Raw genomic sequence first — 22,144 nt, 5'->3', positions numbered from 1 at the left:
AGTCAAACACAACTTGAACATATTAAAAAAATCTAAATAATTTACTTCTCTGATAGAGACAGATCTAATGATAAAGGGTTGTCCTCTTTTTTTGTGGCAACAGTAAATCAGCTGAGCATTTTGTTCGAACTGCCAGTAATTTCCCAATTTGTCTCTTCTTTTAAACAGTTCAACATTATTTGCTTTCCTGCTGAGAGTTGGATTAGAAGAGTGACACCACTCTCATGTCTGAGAGTTTTATTGCTAAGATAAGCTAAGTGGATGTTGGCTGTAGAGTTTTATTGATACTCTCATCTAAATCACTGCAAAAAAAAAAAAAGCAAAGTCTTGATGTAATTTGGAATTATCATTTCCAATCTTCAAATATTGATCATTGAAGCGTCCGCTTACCATGGGACCTGGTGGTCCTGTCTGGCCAGGGGGTCCATTTAAACCCTGCTCACCCTGAGACACAGAGACAGAAACGATTTCTTCACCTTCATCTTTTCAGTGCTTCTCTGATTCGTTCTGTGCTTTCTACAATTTCACTTACTGCAGGGCCGGGAATTCCCCTTAGACCCTGAGGGCCAGACCTGCCAGGATGCCCCTGGGCTCCTACAGGCCCTGTTTTCCCTATTGGTCCCTCAAAACCGGGGTCACCCTGAAACAGACAGACAACAGGGCGACTCTTAGTAACTGTTAAGATTCAGAAGTTAATATTCAAAGAGTTGTTTCTAACTCACCTTCACTCCTTTCAGGCCTGCCTTTCCTTCCTTCCCTGCTTTCCCCAAGTGGCCCTGAAGAACCACATTTAAAACATTTTAACCTTAATCTGTCACAATAACACACACACGCACACAGACAATACATTAAGGAAAAAGGTTTGTGCAGGCCCTGATGCACAAACACAAAAACACCCACCCTTCGTCCAGGAGGTCCAGATGGTCCAGGTTCCCCTGGTGCTCCTGGTGGTCCCTGAGATGTTTACACAAACAGGTTACATGGCCAGTCATTGTGTTGTTTGATGACAACATGCTGAATGCTCATGAATTAAAGAAATCATGGATGTCACAGTGTATGATGCGTTATGTAGAGGAGAGGAGCTCACAGATTTTCCAGGATCCCCTGTGTCTCCTTTAGACCCAGGCAGACCATCCACACCCTGATGAGAAAAAGAAAGATGTGCAAAGTTAAACTTATTAGATATATATACACAAATGTTTGAACAGAAAATTAAGCTGAAGAAGTCTTTTCACAAAAACAAATGGAAAGGAAGAGGGTTGATGTACTGATCTGTTTTAAGTATTATAAGGGGGAAAATAGGATGAATAGAAAAATCAGCTACTCACATTGGGTCCAGCTTCTCCCTGTTGTCCAAGGTCACCTGTGAGGCCTATGGCTCCCTGAGGGAGAGAGGAGCAACAATAACGTGGAGGCTATAAATGTGTTTTGAATCATGTACTCTTGAACAAAGAGAGAGCTGTAACCACAGCAGCCATTAAATGGAGACAGTTCAGTGCAAGATCTGTGTAATTGGTAGGAACTGATCGAAAGTCAGTGATGCTTTTCGTTTAATGCTTCTTAGTCTGATTATTTCCTCATGATTATCTTCATGAAATACAAGAGAAACAATTATCAACAAAGGAAATAAGATCTTTCCGCTCCATTGTCTTTTTTATTTATTTCTTCTATTTTGATTAGTAACACTACAGTCAGAGCTTAAAGAGATTAAATAAATCTCTGTTGAGCTAGGTGTACATCTTACCTTCCAACTGAATTCAAAGTAAAATATAAATTTCATTAGAATAGAGAGACGTGACAGAGATCTGAGAAGTGAACTAGATTAAGCAGGATTTAAGATCATTCAGTTTTTTGTCCATCACTGTTAGATTAAGCTACTGCTTACTATTTAGTAAAACTATGAGCTCAGTTCAACATATACATTTTTTTTCTGTACTTAATTTTACTGTGAAAAGTGTGTATGACTTTGACTTAAGTTCATTGAACCATATTATAAAGGTTCACACAGTAGTACAGTGGTTTGTAATGCTTTAACGTAATGGCTTCTCACAGAATTGCCCTTGGCCCCATCCTCCCCTGAAGGGCCCCTGGCTCCTGGAGGACCAGCTGCTCCTGGAAGGCCTGTATCTCCCTTCTCCCCCTGGTCTCCTTTATCTCCCTAAGGTAATGAGGGAGCAGAGAGAGAGCGTTAGAGAAAGGTGAGGCAGACAGGAAGAGTAAAAGAAGCTTTAACATTGAAGTTGGAAGAAGCGAGTTTGAGAATGTTGTTCTTAAAAAAACAAACACACTCACTAGCTTTCCTGAAACACCGACTGGTCCGGGGTCACCAGCCTCTCCATCCTCCCCCTGAAACAGAGACACATCCAGAGTACGAAATGCAGACATAGATAATATGGGAAACATTTTAATAAGCATCTGAAATGTGTTATCAGTTTTTACCTTCTCTCCAACAACACCCGGCTGTCCTATCATTCCTAGTCGCCCGTTTGGACCCTGTACAGCACACACATTTAAATATTTTTTTAATTCAAAACAAGTGCTTGACTTTATGAGGATGCATGAATATATCTGTGAGACTTACCTGACCCCCAATAGGTCCTTGAGGACCAGTGGGGCCGTGTTGCCCAGGTGGACCCTAAACAAAGAAAAAACAATTATTCATTAATGTGTATTAATGGATGATGATGAAGATAAAGGATGAATCTTTAAACATGATAATGATCTCACCATTAGTCCCCCATGTCCACTCTCACCCTTTTCTCCTGGCAGGCCCGGCATGCCCTTGAAAAACACAGGATTAGAGGATTAGTGTCGAGCTCCAAGGCCACTCCAATTCGATGATCTGGAGTCGGACTTGTGAACAAATTGCAAATCTCACCTGTAATCCTATTGGTCCTCTAGAGCCCTTAAAGCCACGTAGTCCCTCGTCTCCTTTCGGACCATACATGCCCTGCTGGCCCCGGGGACCTGGCAGTCCATCCATACCCTACAATACAGAGCAGGAGAATCACAAGGACAAAGAGTTAGAAGTTTTTTGTAACTTTGAAATGAATAAAGCTTTCATGAAATTGTATCTTTTCTTTTTTATCAATACAGAATAGGTGGTCAGAGGCTGACAGACATTGTGGTTATCAACACCCTGCAGGTGAATTCATACAGAAGTGGAAAATAAAAACCTGACTTGATCAGTGAGACTCTTTGCTTTATCAGATAAGTATTTTGAACTGTACTTCAGACGGGAGTGATCATAAGTGAACCAGATGTGGGTGAAAATGCAATCTGAGCCCTACATTTGTCTTCTGTATAAAATATATTGAAATAAAACTGTTATTCTCCACATTCAGGAGTTCTTTAATAGAACTGTGCTTCTTTGTGATTTGAGGTTTTTTCATTTTCAAGACACAGAAAACATAGCAGCAGACTCACCGGGAGTCCTGGCTGACCAATAGGCCCTTGAGTGCCAGTGGGACCTGAGGGGCCCTTTGGAGAGAGAGAGAGACAGAGAGACATAATGAAAGCTGCTCTCATTATGAAATACAATTCACATAGGTGTATGTCTCCCACTGTAAACTCACTGCTTCTCCTTTGTCTCCTTTGCTGCCTTTCTGCCCGGGGCCTCCCTGCTCTCCCTGTGGACACACACAGCAGAAACACAATTCATTACCACCGCACATGGCGCACAAACACATTTTTACTTTGCTTCTCAATCTCACTGAGAAACATATTTACCTTATCTCCATCATCTCCTGGAGGTCCAGTAGGACCTGTAGCTCCAGGCATTCCGACAGTTCCCTGGTCTCCATCCTGACCTGCTGGTCCAATAGGTCCTTTCTCTCCCTGAGTCACAAATGCCAACATTCAACACACACACGGAAAAAACAACGGATCCATCCAAAGACAAAACAACTTTTATAGGTTTCCATCTAGTCACATACATCCTTCGAGCACTTTATCAGGGACACCTGTAGACCTGCTTATTTGTTCATTCAAAAAGAATCCAGTAAGCAGTAGTGGATGGAAACACTGACGAGAGGTCGGGGGGGAATGGCTAGAGTGGTTAAAGCTGACAGAGAGGCTACAACCTCTCTACAACTGAGGTGAGACCACATCAGGTTCCACTCCCGTGAACCACCAACAGAAATCTGAGGCTGCTCTGGTCACAGGCCAAAAACTGGACAGCTGAAGATTAGAAAAACACTCTGGTCAGATGAAGCTTGATTTCTGTTTTTGCACAGATGGTTGGGTCTGAATATGGTTTTAAGTGCATGAATCCATGGACCCATCCAGATCAGGCAGGATGTGGTGATATATTTATGTGGGGAATATTTTCTTGACACACTTTGGGCCCTTTAATACCAATCAATCATCTTTTGAATGTCTTTTTTGGGTATTGTTGTTGACAACATGCATTCCTTTATAGCCACAATCATCCTGTAAAGACTACTTCCACCGGGATAATGAACCAAAAACATCTTAAACTGGTTTCATCAGTGAACTTCAGTGGCCTCCCTGGTCACCAGATCTGATATCAATAGAAAGGATTTGATGAACAGGAGCTTGGCAGCTGACAAATCTGCAGGAACCATGTGATGCAGTCATATCAACAGACACTTAAAGGAATGTTTCCAACATCTTGTGGAATCCATGGTACAAGTACTCAGGCAGTTTTGAGAACAAAGGCAGACTCCACCTAGTATTAGCATGGGTTTCCTTATAAAGTGCTTAAGGAATGTACTAAAGGAATGAAAGTGTGTCGATGAAATACAGCATAACTGAAAGCAAATAAGCTCTAATAGAGAGACATAATTTAAGAAATATGAAAAGAATTAGATGCATTTACAGGCTCGCCCTTCTCTCCCATTGGTCCGGGTCCTCCAATAGTTCCGGCCCGACCAGGCTGTCCGATGGCACCAGCTGTTCCTGGAGGGCCCCTCTCGCCTGTGGAGCCCTAATGACATAGAGAACATGTGAGCACTGATTGATGAAGAGTAAGTAATGAGATGGCAAAGGCAAATGAGTTTGGATGAGTAAAAAAGCCTTTAACACTGGTTTAAATTTGATCAATCATGGTGTAATTGATTTTGATAAAATACTTTTTAGAATATTGCAGTGAAAAAAATACTAAAAACTGAAGAAATATGCTTTTAAATTGCAAATGAATAACTTTTAGACAGCACACTTAACATAAACTGAAGAAAAACAGATACACTCTGACTCACTATGTTTCCCTGGAGTCCGTTAGGTCCTGATCCTCCTTTCAGACCAGGAGGCCCCTGAAAAGATCACATATTTAATTTAGAGAAATAAGAAATCAGGTGATTGGTCTTTGGAGTGCGGTCTGTGTTTCTGTGTTACCATAATTCCAGGTGCTCCTCGGCTCCCCCTGAATCCTTTCAGTCCTGCAGGACCGCTCTTCCCAGATGTCCCTGGTAAACCTGGGTCACCCTACGGGGAAAAAAAGGTAGAATTATCTTGTTGCAGTTGCGGTTGCATAGCTCAGCCATTCTGTCAATATGGTCTCAATCTTCACTTTGATAAATAATGGCAAATTTATGCAAAGGCATGAAACCAGATTGTTGAATTAAAACACCAATAATGTCTCTGAAGTAGGAAATGATCTGTGTGACACATCTGTATGAACCCACCTTTCCACCTTCCTTCCCAGCAGCCCCAGGTAAACCATGCTCTCCAGGTACCCCTGGTGCCCCTGGGTGACCGCGGTCTCCTGTTGGGCCGGATTCTCCTGATTTGCCCTGAGAGGCAAACAAGTGGTTGGGTCAATTACACCATTACAGACATGAACCACAAGATTGGAGAAATATTACACAACCCAAGTGATTCTCATTGTTGAGCTCACCTGTGGCCCCACAACACCTGAAGGTCCAGGAGGTCCCGTCTTCCCTTGGAATCCCTGCAGTCACAGAGATGATGTGCGTTAATCATATTCTGGTGAGTCAGTGAGAGGGTTTTTGTGTGTGGCCATTAGTCAAATAATAAATGACTCACTGGTTCTCCTCTTTGACCTGGGTGACCTGGAAGTCCATCCTTCCCACCTGGACCCTACTCACACATACAGACATATACGCCAAGGTCAGGGGGAGAAATCAATGGCAGTTAATCAAAGTTAAAGATGAGGAGGCACAAACAAAGTTCTTTTGTACAGGACATTTCACTCTCATTTTCATAAAACAGCACAATGCAACTTTTAAATGAGCAGCTTCAAAATTAGTTTGATGGATCACTGACATGGAATATGGAGAATATGTCCTCTTTCATTCCCACTCCTCACCCTGAACATCTTTTCTTGCTCTATATGTCATTTTGGTGAGTGTGTACGATCTCCTGTAAGATCCACCATTTTGTTTCAGTTTAGCCAGTTGGAATACGCAATCAGAGATTGGAAGGCTTTGTCTTTTATCTATATGAAAACCATTTAATCATTCAGAAACAGAGTCTTATAGTTATTCACCATGTGGGGCTACAGAGGGCGCTGTTGCTCAGTAAAAGTTACATAGTGTTGCTTTAAAGCTGTAAAATACAGAAATGTAAGTTGTGTCCCCTACAGGCCACTGGACATAATTCAGACCATAAGGTGAGGATTTCTTTATCGCGTGTTCACAGTTCTGATCAGAAAATGACAGGTTACATGCAGCCTGCAACACAAGTTACCACAATCCTTCCAGTTACAAAATAAAAACTTTGTCCTTTCTTGATAGAAACAGTTGTAAATGTAAGGTAATAACTAACGACTCAAGTATAAATTTGTGGTTGTCTGTAACTACTGAGTGTTTTGTAACTCACACTTGATCCTTTAGGTCCTGGCTCTCCGTTCCTTCCTTGCGGTCCTTGAGGTCCCTTGAAAGAAATTAGGCACATTTAATAGATGATCCAACAGTCAGTAAATTCAAGTGTTTTATTAAAAGCTTTTTTCTTACCCTCTCTCCAGGAGATCCTGGGGGTCCATCATGTCCTGAGGCGCCCTATGATAACGTAAGTAACAAGGAGAAGATGGATGAAAATAATAGTATTAAATGTATTAGACCTTCAGTAACGAGTGACGGGGTGTATCTATGGGCTGGAGGAGCATCAGCCGACCTTCTCTCCTGATTTCCCCGTCGGCCCTCGTGCTCCTCTGGCACCTCGTGCACCCTGTCAGGGAGGAAACAGGAGTGAGACCAAATAGAGGGTGTGTCTGAACCTTTACTAACCTAAAACGGTAGGTGTAGTTCAAATCAGTTGAGTGATCAGTGAGTCTCTATGTCTGCACAGTGAAGGACAGACACTGGTTCACTTACTGACTTAATAAACAACATAACAAATAACATGCAACAAGCCATTTTGGTTGGTGAGATTACTGCAGGGTTTGATACGCGGGAGGAATTGGTGTCATTGCAAGTCATGCAATGACGCTTGAAAGGAAAATAGTTCCCCACCAATGAGTTACAGAGAAGTTCTGCTCTACAGAGGACTCTTGATTAACAAAAGCTAATGGACGAGAGGAAAACACAGAGAGGTGCCAGGACTTTGGTGTTCAATTCAACGCTTGTCTGACCCTGTGTTAAAGGTCCATTTCTAATCTATTCCATTTCAAAGGAAATTAACTTTTTTAGCTCCATTACCGACTGAACTGGGGGAAATTTCAAAACACAGCACTCACATTTGGACCCCTCTGGCCTCCACCTCCCGCTTGTCCTGCGGGACCCTGGGTGAAAGCACAAAAGACAGGATGTGAATGATAAAGGTCTTACTTCCAGACATCGTCATGATTTTAAACTCTCCACTCACTTTTTTCCCTTTCTCTCCTGCAGCTCCCAGTGAACCAGGGAAACCATCAGAACCCTGTGGAGGAGAAATCCACAGACATTCATCCACCACATCTGTAACGTGTCAACGTTAATTCAATTGTCTATTATTTCATTCATTTTACCTTTGGCCCCTGACGTCCTGGATACCCTGGCAGCCCTGGAACTCCCAGTTTTCCCTAAAAAAGACACTGTGACTTTTCTTGTACAAGATGAGTAGAGAACATTTTTATAAATTGTTCTTAGCATTAAACATGCTAACATAGCTTTATACCTTCTCTCCAGGAGTACCAGATGGGCCGGATTCTCCTAGAGGACCCATCTGACCTTTGGGTCCCTCAGGTCCATCTTCTCCTCTCCCACCTGTACCTCCATTGTCTCCTGTGTCACCCTTCACCCCCATCTCCCCCTTGGCCCCTGAGAAACCGTCCTCTCCCTGCAGAGAGTGGAGGTTGTGGAGGACACAGCGGGACAGACAGTCAATCCGGTTTACAGATTAAATACAATCACAATGGAAGAAAAAAAAGAAAGTAGCAGGAACACTGTGCACAATCAGGATGTTGTGTTACCGCCACTGTTAAAACAAAGACTCTTACCTTCTCGCCTTTGCTTCCCTTTAATCCTCTGACTCCATCTGCTCCCTGTTAAACAGGAAGAGACACAACAAAACTGGAATCAACAAGAAAGCACATAATATAATATACTGGCTGTTTATGACATTAGCATAAGGTTACAAGCATATCAAACCACAAGCATGTTGCGATACCATTATCTCCATCAGGAACAGGTACTCATAATTTGTAATACTTCCCTGCATTCAGGTTTTAAACTGGGTACATTTGTTCAATAACCACAGTCTTTCCATATTCAAAATAGTGTTGAAGTTCCAGTTGAAGGAATACCTCCGTCAAGGCAGTCCACTTAAACTTAAACAAGATGCACCAAATTCCACCCACTCATAGATCTCATTCCCATAACTATGCATGATCTTACCTATAAAGAAAGTGTTAAAGATCTAATCGAATCCGCTGCAAAAGTGAATGGGTTCTTCCTTGGCCCATACAACCACTCTTCCACTAAGTTTCAATGAAATTAGTTCAGCAGGTTTTGTGTAATCTTGCTAACAGACCGACAAACAGCAATAAAAATAAAACCTCATTGGCAAAAGTATAAAACAAATCATCCTACAAGTACCATACCTCTGATTTGCATTTTTTACCTTAACTCCTCGTTGTCCAGGATATCCAACAGGCCCCTGTACTCCCAGAGGACCCTGAAGATGAAGACATAAACACATTAATTTGACTGACACGTTCTTGTCAACCTTAACACCAGCAGAACATGTGACTGTTGCACACAAACGACAGACTTACCGACAGGCCTTTTTCACCTGGAGTGCCTTCTCTTCCTGGATGACCCTGTTGAAAAGAAGCCAATGCTGCAGGAATGTAGTTGTGATTCTAAGCTCAGGATTATGTGCTACAGAATGCATTGTGTCAATAAGAGAGGGGGGAAAGTATAGAACAAAAAAAGAAACCTATACATACTGGGGGCCCATCGTTTCCAGGTAAGCCCTGCATCCCTTTCTTTCCTTGAGGCCCCTACCAGATGAAAATAGACCATTCAATTATCCCGACTTCTGCACTTCCAACTTCTAAAAATGTAATTTAAACTAAAAGACTCGTACCTTGTCTCCTGGCAGCCCTACTAACCCCTGAGGACCAGGGAAGCCCTGTAGTGGAGGTGTAACATTAGTGTTTCTGTGTATTTAATTGATGATGTGATTCGTTTTGAGGATCTGAGCTCATACCACTATTCCAGGGTTGCCTTGTTGTCCAGGCGCTCCAGTGTCTCCCGGTGCTCCCTGTTACAAACAGGAAATTATAACGTCATGGTGCCTAATTTTTCATCAGGCTCTACCGTCTTCTATCTTAAGAATACTCACTATGTTTCCCTTCGAGCCTTGAACGCCATCAATACCTCGAATGCCCTGTGAGGAGAGAGAAGAAAGCAGTTAATGGAAGCAACTCTTTTTTTCCCCACCTGTGTCCTCGAGTGCACTTTAGTGGCCTCTATATTAACACGTTGAGAAATCACAGGAGCTTTCCATTAAAGAAATAATGGCACCCTGCAGGGGATGTATGGGTTTTAAAGGGAGATTGTGACACTGCCAAGTCTATACTGCACACGTTTATCTTCCTGCATGGGATTTATTTTCTGGCTTTATCCGACACATTAATCAGTTCATTCTTCAACTTTTTTCCTCTCTGACTAAAGACATGAGGAGGGTTCACTGCCTTCTACCTTTAACAGAAATGTCCCTGAGGCTTGTAATGTGAGTTTCCTGGGAATACAACTACATGAAGCCGAAAAGCAGCCACCACACTGATTAGGGGGCATCACCTCCTTCTTTGACGTGTAATGCTTAATTAACAACATGTAAATGGAGGCAGGTAAATATGTAATTTAATGTAAAGACAATTCGTCAATGTGTAATCCAACACTAACAAGAGCGAACTTGTGATGCTTGAAGTGCAAACGTAAATTATGCACACTAGAAAGAATCTGCTTCAGGTGTTCTGAAAGTGATGTTGTGTTTGGCAGAGAGACTCTGAGTCACATTCTCAGTTACAGATAAAAATTACATAACATCATGTTTAACAAACCGATAACTAGTATAAAATTGTGATTAAACATTATCATATGGAATTATCTGATCCTGACATCACAGCTGGGTTGATCTGGATGGTGAGAAGAGCCTCATTTTCACTGCATGAATAAACACAAAGGTAAAGTAGCAGGATCATTTCAAGTATCTTTTACTGCTGCCAAGTGTGGTGATTAATGTGGGTGACTGTGTGTGTGTGTGTGTGTGTGTGTGTGTGTGTGTGTGTGTGTGTGTTTGTGTGTGTGTGTGTGTGTGTGTGTGTGTGTGTGTGTGTGTGTGTGTGTGTGTGTGTAGAGGTGGTACAGATAAAAAGGTATAAGGTTCACACTCACAGGTTGGCCTGGGGGACCAGCACGACCTCTGGGGCCATTCAGACCTCTGGAGCCCTGAAATCACAGTTACCATACAATGAAATATGATGACGTGTGTGTGTGTGTGTGTGTGTGTGTGTGTTTGTGTGTGTTTGCGCTCTCATACTTGGTGTGTGAGGAGCAGTTTGATATTTTTGTAAAAACCTCTACTGTGTTGTCTGAGGCTCAAGACTTGGTTTTGGAGTGACGGTTGAAAAAATGGTTAAGTTAAGCTCCAACTTGGAGACAATGAGCTATTGTTTGGAGGCGGCGGCCAATATTTTGAGGCTTCTGATGTAGACAGATATCCAGACCAGGACTCTGTCTCCCATTTTCACACAGTTTAAGGTCCAACTAGTTTCTTTTGTCAAACAAGTCAAACGTTTCTTTACAGAAAACACAACGGTGATTCTTTTTGTAGGTGACATTTTGGCTAACCTCTATTAACATCTGTCTGTATACAAAGGCAGATCAATTAAACTAATGTTAAATCAGTGGTGTGATTTATTCGAATACATGTGTGTTTGGGTGTAAACACTCACAGCATCACCTGGCTGTCCTCTCGGCCCAGCCGGCCCCTCGGAGCCCTGTTTGAAACTCAAGCGTTACTGCCTGGATACACAAGCACAGACTTAAATATAAACATAAACATGAAGACATACAAGCACCATGAGCTCTCACCTTTTCTCCTGGCTCTCCTGAAGGACCTAAAGGACCTGGTTTACCTCTGTCCCCCTAAGAAAATAAACACACGGAAGTTGGCTGTTAGTTTCATGAATTATCAGCAATGCATTGTTAATATTCAGTCGGCTAACTTACTTTATGACCTTTGTTTCCGGGGAGACCAGGCAGGCCATCAAACCCTCGATCACCCTGAAACATGAATGAATACGCAGATGGGTTTGTATTGTAAAAGACAGAGGAGTCGGTAAGTGAACAATGTTGACATCAGTTTATTTTTACCTTTGCTCCAGATTCTCCTATTGCACCACGGCCTCCATCTGTACCTGAGCGACCCTAATGAAGACACACAAGTTACAGTTTTTGAGAAAAGATGATGCCAGTGTTTCCTCTGGGATCTTTTTTAACAGCAGTTGTTTGGAACCAGATGTTTATCTATTGAGAAAATAAATCCAGTAAATAGTCTCACCCTTTTCCCAAGTCGTCCGTTCTGACCTGGGATACCTGGCATTCCTGGGGGACCCTGGGGTGAAAAGGTGGAAAGAGAAAGCAGGAGACAGTCAAGCTAGTTCTGAGATGAGCTCCAGTGTTATATGAGTGTTTTAACAAGATGAGCAGCTAACTCACCGGGGGCCCCATCTCTCCATTGGCCCCCTTCAGCCCAGAGGAACCTGGTGAACCCTGGGAAAAAAGTTTAAAAGATTGAGTCCAAACAAGTCTGCTTTGGAATCCACTGTCTGATAGCATCCACACACGTGCAGACATCTCCAGACATTTTCTTCGAACACTTCTGACTGTAATGTATTTTTTAAGTATAAGAGGCCAACAATAAATAAATACATCACTTCATTATACTTCTTATTGTAACCCTCAGAGATAACAATAACAGTGCTGCACCCCCCCAGTCTGCTCTCTCCGGCTGTCAATATTTTCAAAAATCAAGTTTGAACGAATTTGACAATTGACATGACATGCAAATGTTCAAGTGCATTTGAATATCCCCTCTGCTGGTTTGCGAGGTAACACAAGTGATCACACTCACCAGTGGTCCAGGTCGTCCCCTGAGACCGAGTGGTCCTGGAGGTCCCTTCATAGCCAGCTGGAGGAGGAGGAGGAAGGAGGAGGAAGACAGAGTCAAGACTGTGAACTGCAGTAATTCTACATAAGCTCCTGTGTTTTAGATACAATAATTTTAAAGTCTGTGAACCTTGGTCTGCTGCAGGATGGCCTGGGCCTGCGCCTCCTGTGCAGAAACCACAGCACCCAACTTTGGACCGCCACCTGACTGGAACTGCACAAGGACACTTGTATTAACATGCACACATACAAAAACACACACACTAAATGCTGTTAAGTCAAACTCAATACCCCACCTAGTGGCCGATATCTAGCACTGCTATTAAACTCTTAAATAAAAAGTTCAGTAATAAAAAAATAATTCCTGATAGACAATCAGAAAAACATAACAAATGTAGATGTTTCTACACAGAGGGGAGAGGGGACACTGTATAGTATGAAAATGACGTGAATCCTAAGCTGTGATTGTCAGATTCACCAGATCTTTACCCAAGTCAACACCCATGTAAGGACATTAGTCAACAAAGTAATGTGTTAACACATACATGTGGCTGATAAAATATATTTTGTGGAACACTTAAGAACTAAATTTGATGACAATCAAGTAAATGTTTCATGTGGTTTCTGGAGGGTTGAGAAAGAGCAGGAGATATTTACAAAGACAAACAAATGGTTAATTTACGTAACAATCTAGAGCCAGCCCATTTCTCTGCTACAACACTGACTCATTGCAATTTACCCCAAGGCTCCGCTAAAAGGTTACAGGGAGCAAATAAATGCCTCAGCAATATGACTGCAGTTTTTAAGGCCTAGGGCAACACACATTATCTTCATGTTACCGGTATGAGCATGATGTTGCCTGGGGGACCTGGGATCCCATCAGCTCCATTCAGGCCTGGCCGCCCTGGGGGGCCCTGAGGGGAGACAGAGGACAGTTATACAGAGACGTCAATGTATGGTGGACTCAGTCACTCACATGTTAAGCAGAGGAAGGTCCTCACCAGCTCTCCAGGGTCTCCTCGAGGTCCAACTGGTCCTGTGATTCCAGAAGACCCTACCTCTCCCTGCACACAGACAAACACCACACTCAGCTGTCTGGGAAACCTTTTCTATTCTGTGTCTTTTACATATTTAAAATCACTGCAGTTGCATTTATGAAAACTTCCCCACATGCAAAACTAAAGGTTAAGGTAAAATGTGTTTCAGGGTAGATGCCATTCAGCAGTAGTCACTAACCTCAGGTCCTGGAGGCCCATATGGTCCTGTTATCTGCGTTCCCTGCAGAAATGTCACAGGTTGTTGGGTTTTATTTGAACACTCTGATAACCGTGCAGTATTAATATCAGACAAATAACGGGGGGTTATAGTTGTTGATTTTTGAAGATAATTTTTTTACGTAAACATAACATAAACCAATATTTTTCATATGGAGACATTTCATTTGGTTAGAATGTACAGAGTGGGACATTTCACAGTTGAGCTATAAACTGCTCAATAGGTATATATAGATTTAAAATTAAAAAATATAGATATATATTTATATATGTGTTTATATGGTATTTTTTAATGGTGTATATGTATTTTCATATCACCCCCCTGTACTTGTCAGTACTCTGCGAAACAGAACATGTCACTCTTTCTATTTTTACCTCACACACATATTTGACACTTCTCCGCTGCGGTTTCTCACCAGCTGACATATGGACCAATTATTTATACATGTGTATATCAAGTTTGTTGAGAAATTATAACAATTATTTAAAAAGTATGTTAAACATCACAGTGCAGTGCTGTCCTGAAACAAGCATCTGTGCAAGACCTTTACAGAAGCTATTATTATTATTATTAGAATTATTTTCCTGATTTACTGTTTTGGATCAGCACATATCTGAGCAGTGTAATCTTTTTTTATTTGCATGTTGTTCTGTACTCAAAGTATTTTGAGGTTTATTATTTCTCCCTTGTGTGTGTGTTGTTTGATAAAACTGTGTATTTTTCTCACCAGTCCCAAAATGCCTGGTTCTCCTTTCTGTCCCTTCTCTGGTAAATCCTGATGAGAGGAGACGGACAGACACATACTCAGAGTTAATGTAGATGAATAAGACACTTTCTATTCTCAACACAGAATACCTTACACGTAAAACTGGAAGGTTTGGATGGTTACCTGTGCGTTGAGAGAAAACTCCCGCTCTGTCTGGGCTGGTCCATAACGGTCGTCATATTCGTCCTCGTACTCGTTCACTTGGTAGTAATCTGTAGTGTTGTCGTAGTCCTCGTACTCTACAATCTGTCCAACGAACAGATGATGAGAGAAATGCAGGAAATGCAAAGAGAGAGAGAGAGAAACACATGACACTGCTGCACTTCCTGCTGAGTCTCACCTCGTACTCTGTGACATTAGGACCGACAGCCACCGTGGAGGTGGAGACGTCGTCGTAGAGGTCGCTGTAGTCAAACTCCTCAAACTCTTCCACCACATGTTTCTTCGGCGCTCTCTCCACCTGAAAACCATAAAAGAATCAAAAGATGACAGAAGCACCCAGCAACAGATGATGCATGACGTCAGCACATGTACATTTTTGTTTATATGTACACAGAGCATTGAAATGGAAACAAACAGGTAATATTGTGATAGTGGCTAATCTATTGAGATGTTAGAAGCTCTTCCTTTGCAGGCTGTCTGAATGAGTTATCTGCTACATGGAGAAGAAATGAAATATTGAAGCAATGTACGACTTCAGCTGGCCTCCACTCAATATTTGTAATTTGGCTTCTTCAGACTTGCATATTACAGCATGACATCATCTTCAGTTCCATGCTTGCGTCTTTTCTATTAACTTCATCGCGCTGAAAATATCCCAACAAAATAAATCAGCGAACCAGGAATTCAGTGTTTTGAGCTGTATGCCAGGCAATAAATCAAGCAGCATCAGCAGAGGAGGATTTGAAACTTTTCCCAGTGGTGTGAAGCACTGGCACACAGAACCTGGCAGAGGAGACCGGATCACAAAACCATGCAGCGTATTTTACTACAAGACAGAGGGATGCAGAGAAAGAGAGGGGGTGAGGGCTCGGTGGGCACTCGTAGATTTTTTTAGGTTTAATATGATGTATTTCTAGAAGGGAATAAAGAGAAGGAGGTGTTTGAGTGAGTGCCACTTGTGATAAGATATAATAAAACACAATATAGATAAAATCTGCACATGCAAAACTTGCATTTACGTTGTCCTGGAAACCAAATATGGGGTAAGTTCAAAGTTTAAAGCCTAAAATTTGTATTATTAAATTTTACACATGGTTTTTAGACCCTGTGAAAAACCCTGAAAATGTGTGGAGCTAAAGATTTCTTTGTGTAAACATATGACTAATTGATGACCGTTGGTCTATTTTTGGCTCATCTGCCCTTTAAACGGTCCATGCATAACTGGAATAGTTTTCCTCTCACAAATGAAACCTCAGGGGCTTCTTCTACTTTTCAAACGACAGTCCTGGATTTACAGCTTCGACACCTGAAATGCCTCCAAGTGTATGTTAAGAATGATCCCACGTGGCTGATATGATTTCTGACCATTTACTGTTCTCGTCTGCAGGCAGACATGTGGTTTGAGTCTCTCTAAGCTTTGAGGGGTTGCTGAGGGGCTTACCTCCTCAGCCTCTGTTAAAATGCTGTCGTAGGGCAAAGGTGCGTCACAGTCTGGGATGTAGTCCTGACAGTACGTCTCCGCTGCTCTGGGGTCATCGACGATGAGCAGCTGCTGGATGTCCCCCTGCGTCACAATAACAAACACAAACAAAGCTGAGTTTGGTGAGATCACTGAAACCGTCCCATTGAAAACAATAGATGACATACTGATCCTCAATGATCAGTATGTCATTGATTATATGAATGACATGTGTCTCCCATGTCTTTATCTTTGGCTGTATGTGATCATTTAGCCAGATCAAATATTTTTATTGTTGCTTTGCCGCTAATCAGCTCCAGAGGTTCAGTCTAGAGTTGCTGCGGCACATGAAATCCACACACACACACACCAAGTCCAAGCCAAACACTGGGAGTTGCTCAGTTAAACAGATGGACCACCTGACATGGCGCTAAAGACAAAGGTCGGAGAACTCGTTTAAAATCTGCCACAATGACCTCACAGTGCTGAGGACACAGCAGAAACAGAACTCATGAAAGTCTGCAAAGTTTTTACACAGCCACAGATTGGGGGAAAGATTTTATACAGTAATAGAAATAGTAATATTTATAAGTGAAATGTCTATATTATTGGCAATGTCTATGTTCAGTGGTAAGTGCAGTACAGCTGCAAAACCACTGGAGGTCAGAGTAGAGAGAAATCCTTTGTGTTGATCTTTTTGTCACAGTTTGATGGACAAATGCAAACAAGCAGCAGCAAGCAGAGACACTTCCTCGCCACACTCAAGGAACCTATTGTGGCTTTTTACTTTTTTGCATTCTCCCAAAGCCAAATGAGTTTTCACAAGGCATATGATTTGGATGTTATGAGCCTGGCTCGATCCTTTTAACATGTGCAACAGTGTGAAGACTTTCCGCTTCACTGGCTTAAATCTTTGCCTGTTGTCATATTACTTAACACCCCGTTACTGACAATGATGCAAATGCACAAATTGATATTCTTACTTCAAACACGTCTTCGTCCAGCAACCTAGTTCCAAACACGGTAACTCCCTCGGTGCTGACATGGGGGTCGTGACCTCTGAGCAGGTCCAGCGTTTCCAGCTTTTCACAGTCCAGGTAGAGAGTCACAGACTGGCCCTCCACACTGTAGGCTACTCTGTGCCACCTGGTAGGAAACAGAGAAGAACAAACTCATTTTTATTTATTTATTTCATTTACAGAAAATGAGTTTGCATGTAGTTCTTTCAAAAACATAAATACTTTCTTCTCTTTTTACCATGATGCTGCAAGTTTTTACAACACAGAAGTGTGTGTGTGTGTGTGTGTGTGTGTGTGTGTGTGTGTGTGTGTGTGTGTGTGTGTGTGTGTGTGTGTGTGTGTGTGTGTGTGCAGTTACCCACTTGCCATCAGCCAGGTTGATCTTTCTGAAGGTGGGGTAAAGTTCCGGAGGTGGCTGACCCTCGTGGTCCTCATACAGGAAGACAGGAGAACGACCAACCTCGACACCCAGCTGCTGTGTGCCCTGAGAGCGGAAGAGACAGAAGGAAGACGAGGGATGATGGGAAATAAAATTATGATAAGAAAAGGAACCAATAATTTTTACTTAGTGTAAACAGGTTCCTTGACTTTGGCAACATCCCATTTAGATTCATGTTGGTCAGTAGCATTTACTTATTTTTGGCACAAAGATTCTGCCAAATTATACATTTAAGCAGTTTTTTAAACATCTTCAACACATTTAGCAAAAACTTGTTCCTACATTGATGAGACCTGTGATGCTGATCACAGTAGGAATGCCTCCTGCAGAGGGCATGGCTGCCAGGGATTCATTTATTTTGCTCAAGGTCAAACAGACCACTCTGCGACAGAACGCAGAGTGGATAAAGAAAAAAAAAGATTCAACATGATGTAAGCTAAGAGAAAGTTTGGTTTCACCATCCTGGTGTAGTGTGTGTGATGCGTACCTGCGAGTCGTACAGGGAGAGGAGAAAGACCTGGGAGCCTCTCGCTGCTTTTACTGTTGTCATCACAGAGAAATTCATAGGGAACTGAGAATCTGGTGGGAACACACACATGCACACATATTTAGATACAGGCTCTCACGACCCCATTTCAAATGAATGGCATTAAACAAAGCCCCTGTATTAAAATGTACCGGGGAAGAGTTGGTTGGTGGGTGCGCTCAGTTGAATCTTCTTGTCGATTTTAAAGGAGAGGTCAGTCTCTTCTCTGCCCGTCCTGCTGGTGCACAGACCGGCCTCCAGCGACACTCCCTCCATGTCCTCCGACAGCTCCAGGACCTTCAGGACATCGATAGGATTGGCTGAAAAAAGATAGGAAACGCTATGACTGAGACGAGGGTTGGGTTTGAGAATGAGATGATCTGAAGCGTCCACTGAGTCAGCACCTTCAAGTATCAAAGTAGATTCATGAACAAAACATGTTTTAGCCCATTTTTTTCAAACTTCCCAGGTCTGTTCGAAATCACACTCATCTTTTATCCTCTGCTGCAGCATCACAATCTAAGAGAGACTTTAAAAAAGTGCTGCCTCTCTAAAGCACTGGAAACCACAACCCTTTGTCACCAGACAGAAGATAAAGAAAATAATCAGTCAAGATTTTCACTGTCAAACCTCAAACATGATTCACACAAGATACAGTTAAACACCATTATTCTGTAGGACTGCGAAGTGAAAAAAAAAGAGGAGTATTCATCCCTTTTGGCTTGGCTACAACCAAAGTTTTTTTTTTATGATTTTCTTTTATGACTTTTTCTTTGACTGACTGAGGGATGCCACATCGGGAAGATGTCAGTGTGGGAATATAGAGTGAATACAAAGGCTTCGATAGGACCAGACCAACCTTTGTATTAATAACCAGCAATAAAGACCACAGTGTGCTTGAATGCAATTGTAAAGATAGTCAAAAGAGGGGAGAGAACTTGCCAAAGTATAATTTAAACCATACATACACGTCTAAATGAATTGTGTTATGAAATTGTGTGTCCTCTGTGAAGATCTTTGTTGCACTTCCTCTAAAGATATCTGAAAGTGATGGATAGATAATATGATTAAATCTTATTTAACAGCCATGTTATCTGTATCTCAGGAAACCTCAGAGGGTTTTACAGCTCTTACACCTCAGCTTCTTACCACAGTTCATTTCCCCACTGTAAACTTACTGGTGACTGCAGCTGAGACTATCAACAGTTTCAATTGTTTTCTTTCAAAGCTGCACAAATCTCTATTGTTCCTATTAAAAATGGGTCAAACACAGGGATTCTTTTAGCTTCTTTTTGTTTATTTCTGAGTGAAAACCTTCCCATGTCAACCTTTTAAAGGGCGTAGCAGGCAGCCATCTTCAGAAGACAAGCTCCGATGAACCCACAAAACATTTCCACATACACTTCCTCCACAGCACCTGAAGGCAAACAGTGTAATTGCTGAGCTGATGAACGTCAAGATAAGGGATTTTCCTGAGCAATGGTTTAAATACACAAAATGACACCTTCTGTAAATGAACTGTTTGTTATTGTATGTTGCTACATGTTTGTTCTGTAATAAGACTACCTCGTAAACAAACTAATGAAATATACCATATGGTCTCTGTGTCTCTCTTTGTCTTTGTCTTTGTGTGATACATGTTGCAGAGGCTCACATGATAATACCAACTTTATCTCTGACACAAGCAACACAGACTGCTTCACACAACAAAGACTAATTCCAGCAGAGCACAATAAAGGATGCATGTGTCCTGACCATGTTTTGGCCCAACAGAGCGTGTATGCGCGAGCACACAAGGAATTAAAAAAGTAAAAAAGTAAAAAAGACATATGGAATTCTACACATGCAACCACAGTTAAGGGCAAAAATGATGAACATGTGCACTGCACACATGTGATCTCTTACTCAAACACATGCACACATCTTACTGAGCAGATAGAGTAGAAAATGATGTAAAAGACAAATCTGAGAGCAGAGACAGGGGAGGAATGTGCAAGATAATGTACTGAAAGTAAAAAAGGGAGCGAAGGGGGTAAAGAGGGAAAATAGCAGAAATAATAGATGGTAGGAGAGAGGAGGGCAAGCCTCTACTGGTGTGGCTCCTTTTCACACGTATTTCTGAGGCTTACGTAAACCCTCCATCTGCCTCGCACCTTTCACCACACACACACACACACACACACACACACACACACACACACACACACACACACACACACACACACACACACACGAGGTTGGCATAACGCCTGATTCTGAACACCAGATGTATTTGTTGCCGCTTTCTTTTAGTTTGTCCATCAGTTTGTCTATCTGCCAGCCTGCTGGCACTCTTTGCATGTAATTCTGTCTTTCACGAACTTGCCATCATTTGATTTACTGAGGCAGCTACAGCAGTGTTATTAAAACTTATTTATATAGTTATTTCTTGGCATGCAGTGACCTGTGCTCCGATTGATCACTGCAACTTCAAAGATGATGTCATGCATGACACAATATGTTCATCAGACTGACAACAAAAATAGAAACACAATGTTAAGTAATGCAACACAACAGCTATGCAATAGAACTAGATTGTTCACAGTGAAAGTTTTATTTTTATGTGAACTGTGAAAATTTTAACAGTATCAGGTGGTGATAAAATGCTGAATTGTGAATAAGCATCAGGCTGTAGAATGAAGTTTTAATGTCAGTTAACTTGGTTTGACATTTTGTAAAATCACAATTAGCTTTCTTACAGTTGAATGAGAAAATTGATACCACAAAGACTGAAAGGAGCAAACTGCTAAACTCCATTTTCCAAATGGAACAGAATCTGAATACGAGAAACTCTAAAGCTAAATAACTCAATAACATCTTGTCTGTTTCATCCCTGACGTTTGCTCTTGTTGCGGGGCAGATATGTGTATGCTGCTAAGTGGACTGCTGCCAAATGACATTTTGTTGTGTATTATCTTTTCTGCTCTGGTGTTAGCATGAGAACCTGCAAACATACTTATCTTGAAGCCATAAATAGACTACAAGGAAGCTCTTGGTGTCCGTACAGTAGAGAGGTCTTTAGGAACTGTTTGCACAATAAGAGTTTTCATTCATACAGAACAAGGAATGATCGTGAGCACTGACATCTGAATGCAGCCCAGAACAAGACAAGACATGGAAGCTGTGTTTGCACCTTAACACATCAGATAATGTTTCGCGTTGCTGCAGATGCATTTGTATGTACAAACAAACCACAACAACTTAATATTGTGAACATGAGCGCATGCACGCACACACACGCCCAAAGGCACACACTCACACTGACATACACTTGTGTTGGAGCTCTGGTCTCTATCAGCCCTGCTGCTCTACACTTGTGTGGGGAGCAACATGATCAGCATGCACACACATGTAGAGTATGTCAAATGTAATCCTGTGCATTGAGCAGAATGGCTATAGTTTGAACAGAAATATCAGGAATCAAGAACAACACAACTATGACACTAACACACACAGAATAATAGAATAATAGGTCTTTTCAGATTTGAACTTAGCTCAGTGTCATTGACCAGGGAGGTTCTTAGAGACAAAACGAGGAACATAAATTGTCTACTGAGAACATCCATCACACTTTGCTTCCAGGCATGGGTGGATAATAACAGATATATCAGGTTACAGTAACTTTAGTTTGAACTTACCTATGTACACAGAGAATAAGACAATAGCTTGACTGTTGGCTTGTTTTCAAGCTGTCCACTTGACTGACAGTTTGTGTTTCTTTCCAAGTCATACTTTTCTTTTTAGGGGGCATTAAGTCTCCATTTGACGGGACAGAGTTAAGCATGAAAGAGGGAGAAAGCCTGATAAAGACAAAGAAGCAAAGGGCCAGGCCGGAACCGAACCTGCTATCACTGCAGGAGGAATCAAGCCTCCAACATGGT

The 22,144-nt window shown here is 41.9% G+C and overlaps 1 protein-coding gene across 1 annotated transcript in view; it reads right to left on the bottom strand.

Annotated features, from left to right (window-relative positions):
- The window catches only part of LOC109639566 (collagen alpha-1(XI) chain-like), a 32,984-nt gene that overhangs the window by 3,228 nt on the left and 7,612 nt on the right, over positions 1-22,144 (bottom strand). Inside the window, exons 2-56 of the mRNA XM_069529441.1 lie at positions 18,377-18,544; positions 18,186-18,277; positions 17,622-17,743; positions 17,224-17,386; positions 16,223-16,345; positions 14,960-15,079; positions 14,743-14,865; positions 14,581-14,628; positions 13,815-13,856; positions 13,580-13,642; positions 13,418-13,492; positions 12,709-12,792; positions 12,544-12,600; positions 12,129-12,182; positions 11,971-12,024; positions 11,784-11,837; positions 11,640-11,693; positions 11,502-11,555; positions 11,363-11,407; positions 10,803-10,856; positions 9,748-9,792; positions 9,613-9,666; positions 9,490-9,534; positions 9,350-9,403; positions 9,176-9,220; positions 9,022-9,075; positions 8,399-8,443; positions 8,077-8,238; positions 7,928-7,981; positions 7,786-7,839; positions 7,658-7,702; positions 7,096-7,149; positions 6,936-6,980; positions 6,802-6,855; positions 6,007-6,060; positions 5,858-5,911; positions 5,646-5,753; positions 5,356-5,445; positions 5,220-5,273; positions 4,841-4,948; positions 3,730-3,837; positions 3,576-3,629; positions 3,427-3,480; positions 2,879-2,986; positions 2,728-2,781; positions 2,582-2,635; positions 2,440-2,493; positions 2,293-2,346; positions 2,051-2,158; positions 1,329-1,382; positions 1,088-1,141; positions 901-954; positions 723-776; positions 533-640; positions 391-444 (exon numbers count right to left, since the gene is read on the bottom strand). Of these exons, the coding sequence (XP_069385542.1) occupies positions 391-444; positions 533-640; positions 723-776; positions 901-954; positions 1,088-1,141; positions 1,329-1,382; positions 2,051-2,158; positions 2,293-2,346; positions 2,440-2,493; positions 2,582-2,635; positions 2,728-2,781; positions 2,879-2,986; positions 3,427-3,480; positions 3,576-3,629; positions 3,730-3,837; positions 4,841-4,948; positions 5,220-5,273; positions 5,356-5,445; positions 5,646-5,753; positions 5,858-5,911; positions 6,007-6,060; positions 6,802-6,855; positions 6,936-6,980; positions 7,096-7,149; positions 7,658-7,702; positions 7,786-7,839; positions 7,928-7,981; positions 8,077-8,238; positions 8,399-8,443; positions 9,022-9,075; positions 9,176-9,220; positions 9,350-9,403; positions 9,490-9,534; positions 9,613-9,666; positions 9,748-9,792; positions 10,803-10,856; positions 11,363-11,407; positions 11,502-11,555; positions 11,640-11,693; positions 11,784-11,837; positions 11,971-12,024; positions 12,129-12,182; positions 12,544-12,600; positions 12,709-12,792; positions 13,418-13,492; positions 13,580-13,642; positions 13,815-13,856; positions 14,581-14,628; positions 14,743-14,865; positions 14,960-15,079; positions 16,223-16,345; positions 17,224-17,386; positions 17,622-17,743; positions 18,186-18,277; positions 18,377-18,544 (3,953 nt within the window). The remainder of the gene's footprint in view (positions 1-390; positions 445-532; positions 641-722; positions 777-900; positions 955-1,087; positions 1,142-1,328; positions 1,383-2,050; positions 2,159-2,292; positions 2,347-2,439; positions 2,494-2,581; positions 2,636-2,727; positions 2,782-2,878; positions 2,987-3,426; positions 3,481-3,575; positions 3,630-3,729; positions 3,838-4,840; positions 4,949-5,219; positions 5,274-5,355; positions 5,446-5,645; positions 5,754-5,857; positions 5,912-6,006; positions 6,061-6,801; positions 6,856-6,935; positions 6,981-7,095; positions 7,150-7,657; positions 7,703-7,785; positions 7,840-7,927; positions 7,982-8,076; positions 8,239-8,398; positions 8,444-9,021; positions 9,076-9,175; positions 9,221-9,349; positions 9,404-9,489; positions 9,535-9,612; positions 9,667-9,747; positions 9,793-10,802; positions 10,857-11,362; positions 11,408-11,501; positions 11,556-11,639; positions 11,694-11,783; positions 11,838-11,970; positions 12,025-12,128; positions 12,183-12,543; positions 12,601-12,708; positions 12,793-13,417; positions 13,493-13,579; positions 13,643-13,814; positions 13,857-14,580; positions 14,629-14,742; positions 14,866-14,959; positions 15,080-16,222; positions 16,346-17,223; positions 17,387-17,621; positions 17,744-18,185; positions 18,278-18,376; positions 18,545-22,144) is intronic.

Source organism: Paralichthys olivaceus, chromosome 8 (genome assembly GCF_024713975.1).
Source record: "Paralichthys olivaceus isolate ysfri-2021 chromosome 8, ASM2471397v2, whole genome shotgun sequence".
Taxonomy (NCBI): domain Eukaryota; kingdom Metazoa; phylum Chordata; class Actinopteri; order Pleuronectiformes; family Paralichthyidae; genus Paralichthys; species Paralichthys olivaceus.
The sequence above is the reverse complement of the archived record's forward strand: the minus strand, read 5'-3'. Positions and strand labels throughout refer to the sequence as shown.